The sequence below is a fragment of the Rutidosis leptorrhynchoides genome, chromosome 7, assembly GCF_046630445.1.
Source record: "Rutidosis leptorrhynchoides isolate AG116_Rl617_1_P2 chromosome 7, CSIRO_AGI_Rlap_v1, whole genome shotgun sequence".
In the NCBI taxonomy this organism is placed as follows: domain Eukaryota; kingdom Viridiplantae; phylum Streptophyta; class Magnoliopsida; order Asterales; family Asteraceae; genus Rutidosis; species Rutidosis leptorrhynchoides.
Genome location: NC_092339.1, coordinates 281,580,300 through 281,586,803, shown reverse-complemented (window position 1 = coordinate 281,586,803; position 6,504 = coordinate 281,580,300). Strand labels below are relative to the sequence as shown.

Genomic DNA, 6,504 nt, shown 5'->3' with positions numbered 1-6,504 from the left:
GCATACGGCTGGTAGGCCGTATGACCAGGTAAGCCGTTTTGTGTGCCCGTATGCCAAGGCCGTATGGCAGGCCGTTTTACATAGGGGAAGGCCGTATGGCAAGCCGGATGGCAAGCCATATGGCCTGCCCTGGTCTGCTATTTTTTTGCTGGATCGTAACTTGATTTCCTTGATCGCAACTTGATTTCTTGTCTTTCACCGTTTTCACTCTAGAATCTTCGTTTAACTCTGATTCTTTTGATTCTTTTTGCACCGGCTTCGTAATCACTTGATCTTCAATTTCTTCCGACGAAGCGAGTATTTTGGCGATAAAGCTTGGAACTTTGTTGTTTTTGGGCCTCAATACCGGGGTAGCCGATATCATTTCCCATGTTGTCTACATCAAAAAGTACTATTCAACTGACATCGAAGACTAAGTTGAAGAAAAAAGGACACATGTCGGCGACGGACAAGTGTTCATACAAGACAACTAAGGAATGTAGAAGGTTAACTCATGTGCAGTTCATGGTTAACACTTTGTCAACGCCTATAAAACTCAACATTCCATTTATTTATTCAAAAATGATGTCCAACCATTTGAGATATTCCTGTAAATAGCTACCGAAAAGGAAAGTGAGCCACGTATTCTCTGACATAGTTGTCGATATTTAGAGAGAATTGATTATTTAGATTATTTATTATTATTAAGATCTATATAAATATAAATATCTGAATTTTAAATATTGTAATATTTGGTGGTGTGGTAATTTTTTAAATTAAATTGAGCGTAAGTATGAAACACAGGTCTTAAACCCTAGAATATAGCCGTCCCCAATCACATCTTCAGTCCTCACACATCAAAACCCTAATACTCCGTTTTCGGCGTGTTTACTCTCGTAGACGGACATATTCGATCCGAAAACATGGTGGCAACTCAATTGGATGAAGAAACCGTTAAGAAAATAATCCGTCAGGTATTAAACTCGAAGCCCATTATTTTTCTATTACATAAACTAATCATCATCATCATGTAATATTTGACATAAATCAATTATCATTAATGGAATATGGCAGGTTGAGTTCTATTTCAGTGAAAGTAATCTTCCAAAAGATAATTTTCTCAAGAATACAGTTTCTGAAAGTGAAGATGGCAGTATCCTTCATTAATTTATCATCAATTGTTTATGGTTATTTTCATCCAACTATTGCTTGTTAAGTTATTAGGTCATTAAAAGAGTTGATGATTTTTTTTATGATGTAATACCTTAAAATGTTACCTATAAGTATAAGTATAATAATAACTGATTTAAAATCATTAGATAACTAAAATGGCTATAAAACCATCTTTAAAAAGTACTAATATTTTTTTTTTTTTTTTATTTTTTTTTTTTTTCTGTCATGTGATTTTATATATGAGTTGAAACTTGCAACCAGTGGGTTTAGTTGATTTATTTAGCATTACATATGCCTCTGATGCATATTTCATAATGTATGTCACACTTTTTAAAATTTCATTTAAAAGTTTACTGTTGTAGTGTTGTTATTAAATGTGGATATGAGTTTCAATTTTAAACAAGTAAGACTAGAAATTTTGCTTAACTGAAAATACAACAGTGGTAAGCTTGGCATTGATATGTTCATTTTCGCGAATGAGACTTCATCTGGGACTGGGTGACATTAAGCCTGAAGATGTATCTGAAGATACAGTCGAAGCTGTAGCCGAGATACTAAAGGCTAAATCAACCACTTTAAAAATTTCTGAAGATGGTAATCATTTTATTTTTATTTTGTTAATACAGCAACTGTTCTTTATCGATTGTTAATGTGTTTGTTGTGTACGATACTTTAGGTAAGAAAGTAGGAAGGACTACAGAACTACCTAAAGCAGAAGAGGTAATTGAGCAGTTAGATAGTCGAACAATTGCTGCGTCACCAATTTGTTATGACATAAAACTTGAGGAGGTCGAGTCCTTTTTCGCACAGTCTGCAAAGGTGAGTATTAGTAGTTATGTTCTGTTATGTTCTGCAAAGTTTGACTTTGACCGATTTTGGCTGAGTTTTGACCAATTTTGACTGATTTTCCGGTCTTTGACCGATTTTTCAAGTTATCCTGAGTTTGACCAAGTTTGACTGAATCTCGTCTGTTGCTAACGCAGGTCAATAGTGTGAGGTTACCTCGTCATGTTGCTGATAAGAGAGTATTTTGTGGTACAGCTCTTGTTGAATTCTCATCTGAAGAAGATGCCACTAAGATTTTGACCCAAAGTTTGGTCTTTAATGGTGCTGACTTGGAACTAAAGCCAAAGTATGTAATACATATAGTGCATTTTAATATTAATCTTTTATTTTTTATCTTTATACTTTCTTGTTTATATGAAATGGAAAAAATTAAGTGCAACTGTTATATCATTGTCTTAATCACATACTGTTTTGCCAATATAGGAAAGAGTTTGATGAGCAGAGAGCCATTGATGAAGAAGCTGAGAGTATTCGTCGTGAAAAGTTGTCGAATCGTAAAAATGGGTCTCAGGAAGAAGAGTAAGTAGTTTAATGTTTTTGAGCTTTAAATGTTATGATTAATTAATATGTTGGTTTGAGTAATTTATGTAATTTTTTATGTTATAGGTACCCAAAAGGCTTGCTTGTTGCGTTTAAATTGAAGAGCAATACACCTAAAAGTGATAACCAGGAACTGGTTGTTGAGGTTACTGAGGGAGAAAGTGAACCAAAGGTTGAGGTGAAATCTAGTTCAGAACAAGATGAGGAGATTGACGAGGAAAAAACGGAGACTAAAAAAACGTCTGCAGACATGTATAAGGATAATAAGGATGTTGTTTTGCGTGAGGATCTCAAGAGCGTTTTCCAGAAATTTGGTAACGTTAAGGTACGTGATTATTCTTTTTGTAAATTTAACTTAACTTTTACATTCAATTGTGATTGTGATCTGTTCCCTTGTTGACAAGGCGGGAAAATTCACGAGACGGAGACGAGTCGGTCGAGTTTGGGTCGAGAAGGACGTTGACTATTGTTGACCTTTTTTTAGTAACATACAACTTTTAACGTATACATGTTACACATATAATAAATATGTCTATATCAAACATACATATTTCAAACATATGTATAGGGCACAAAATTCGAGTATAAGAAATATTGAAGTTTTGACCTAACTTTTACCAGCCTTGACTTTGATCGACTCATACCTGTCTAAGAGAGACTAAGACCGAGTTTGACTGACTTTGACCTATTTTTTTAGCATTGACCGACTACTTAGACGTTTTTGGGTGAAACGGGACGGGCTAGTCAAACCGACTAGCCGGTCAAGACTGCCCCGTTTACACACTGCTTGTTAATCTATTTGTAGAGAAATAGTTTAAAGACAACTTTACCTTATTCATGCATTTTGTTATTGGTTTCTTAATATTACGATATGAATTACTGTACATGGTAATTTTGTGAAGATCAAAAAAAGTTGTATCACTGGTTACTAATTTAAAATATAATCTTGTGGGCCGCTTCAGTATATTGATTTCAAGATGGGTGAGGAATCAGGCTACATTCGTTTTGAAGAAGCAGATGGCGCACAAAAAGCACGTACTGCTGGTGCACTTACTGACGAAGGTGGTCTGATTGTGAAAAACTATGTTGCCATTCTTGATCCAGTAACAGGTAGTAATACTTTCTTTACATTGCGGTCTAATTACGAGTTTATTGCAGGTAATAATTTACAATTTTTATCGAGCTGTTAAATTATGTTGTGTTTTCAGGTGAAGCGGAAAAGGAGTACTGGAACATGCTCCGTAGCCAAGAGAAATTTAGAGGAAACAAAGGCAATTGGAGCAGGTTAGTATTTATTAGTACATGTTTACATATTACTGTTTTATTTGAGTACATTATGGGTGTGTTTGTTTACCTCTTAATTGAATGGTTCAGTACGCTGAATGCTGAACCATTTAGCATTCAGCACCTGCACGTGTGTTTCTGACCTCTGACCTCTGAATGACGTATGATGCTATATGGTTCAATATTCAGTGTTGAACCATTCAGAGTTGAAACACTCTCTTAATGATTAAGAGTCTAAATTTTCTGTTATATCCTCTTCAAACCAAATCCAGAACACCTAACAAACAATTATATTGAATTTTTTATTCATTTAACGTTTAATAAGGTAATTTTTACCCAATTTATGTCGTTCATTCTAAATGATTATCAAACAACTTATTTTCATTCAGAACCAAGTTTATTCAGAGACTTCGAATCATTCAGATTATGAACCATTTAGCGCTAAATCATTCACTTTTATTAAACGCACCCTATGTTTTTCATTTTACAATGTTTGCATGCCCACTTTTTTTTTTTTTTTTTTTTGTTATATTTTTTTAGCATGTTTGAAGTACACATCTGCAAGTTCAATCAATCATTTTTTTTTTTTGGACTTGTTCAGGGGAGGAGGAAAGAATAACAGAGGTGGACGGCAATTTAATGGGAAGCATAATCGCTCAAGAGATAATAATAATAATTCTGGAAATCGTAACAACAAGTCTCAAAAGGTTGCAGCTGCTTGAATATAACAGTCGCTTACCAAGTTATATTGTGCAACTAAGTAGGCGTTGTCCTTTTAATTTTGTTTATTGCTTTTACCATTTCACTGAAGAACTCTAGAAATATTATATCATATGTTCTTTATTTAACATTAGTATAATGTTTTAATGCGAGTTATAAGGTTGTTTAAGTCTCCACTATGGCCCTTATGATTAAAAGCTGGGGAAATTTTGATAGATGGTTCACGCTCTTGGTCTTGTTGTGATTGGCATATAATTAAGTGGAAAACAATTTTGTAATTCACTATGTCTAACAGTATAAAGTATAATAATGACATTTAAAAAACTTATCTTATGATGATGTCATTATTAGACTAATTCCTTTGTTAAACAAAAATCGAAAAACAAAAGAAAAAAATATAAGCATGGTTGATATCATTAATTTAAATAGATTAAAATTAAAATTTAATCTTATTAATTAATTATTATTATTAAATCTTATTAATAATTATTTTAATTATTAAAATTAAATAATTTTGAATTATTTTATTTAATTATTTCGAATTGAGTACGAGAAGGTATAAAAGTTAAACAGAAAAAAATCAATTTTAAATTTATATTTTAGTTTACACTTTTAAAATAAAATGAAAACAAATATTATCTCTTATGATTGGATGTGGATTGTTTAATATGCATTTTAAGTGTTTGATGAAATGTTCAACTGACGAGTTTCTTCTTAGTCGGACTCTGTGGATTCACGGGTCATTAAACTAAATGACCTTAACATTTACGTTCATTTAATACCTAAAACATATCATTAAACTGTTTCGTTTAAACAAATCCGTGATTTTACGGGTCATTTCACTAGTTACACAACAATAAAAGGGATACAAATAAGGTGTGGTAATTATCATTACCATTTCACGATAAATTGTTTATAAAATTACGATTCCCCAACCAGTTATTGCCTGCTGCTCACATCCCATAACTTTCTACAATTGGAGTATCATTTTGCAATAGATGTTGTAGGACTATGAAAAGTAAGGAACAACATTAAGTACTATTGACTGCTTGCTTTTCATGTCCAAGATTAACTTTTTAAGAGACTGTCATCACACGTGCTTTGCCTACCGACAGATTCAAAAGAAAAACTAAATCGGGTCTCAAATTGTTCTCGTGTTGGAATGACCAACTCAAGTGCAATCATGATTTAACGAACGTAAAGAACCAGTCACCGAATATTAAATTTATGTGTATCATAGATTCATTTCATGCAAGTATAAATATATGTTACTGCTGAACTCTATGTAGCAGTAAGTAACTATTGATTATACATTTATACATACTATTGCTTTTAGTTTGTATGTTGTTTGGAGCTTCCTTTTGCAGATGAAGTTTTCTTGATTGTTATAGAACTTTTTATTTATTTTCGCCAAAATAAAAGCAATAAGTAACTGTTCAGGGTAGTGGCGAAACTTAGTATATCACAAAGGGGTATCCGCCCCATCTGAATTTAACGGAAAAAATTTTTTTACCAAAAATTTTTTTTTTACCAAAAATAAGATTTTTTTTTAGTGTTTACCCCTTCCGACTTTGAAAAATTTATTAAATTTTTACACTAGCCTCATCTATATTTGGGTTTAAGTTTTGCCACTAGTTCAGGGGCTCTACAAGAGTTATCAAAATAACTTGAAGTGATTGTGTATGATGATAATAAATATAGAACATTAAACAGATAAAATATTCTATAGCACAAACGGTTCAAAGTTGGCCTAAGGGTGAGCTGGGTAGAGTGATAAGTGAGACTTTATATATGATCTTAAGTATATACCTATAACTTAGGTACTATAACTTAGGTAAATATGATTTGCCTTTTCTCATTTTACTAAATTTTGTAGTTTTATCCGTTTTATCTATGGGAGAAAAAAGATATTGAAAGGACCCGTTCATATACATTATAAATGATTCACAATAGTTGATTACA

General features: G+C 32.5%; 1 protein-coding gene across 1 annotated transcript; it reads left to right on the top strand.

Annotated features, from left to right (window-relative positions):
- The first annotated feature begins 772 nt into the window (after positions 1-772).
- On the top strand, positions 773-4,711 carry LOC139857604 (la protein 1-like). The gene is made up of 10 exons (XM_071846418.1): positions 773-953; positions 1,054-1,132; positions 1,594-1,746; positions 1,829-1,971; positions 2,136-2,284; positions 2,422-2,517; positions 2,605-2,863; positions 3,501-3,648; positions 3,747-3,822; positions 4,424-4,711. Exons 1-10 carry the CDS (start codon positions 903-905, stop codon positions 4,542-4,544), a joined length of 1,275 nt encoding a protein of 424 aa, XP_071702519.1. The 5' UTR covers positions 773-902; the 3' UTR covers positions 4,545-4,711.
- The last annotated feature ends 1,793 nt before the right edge of the window (positions 4,712-6,504 follow it).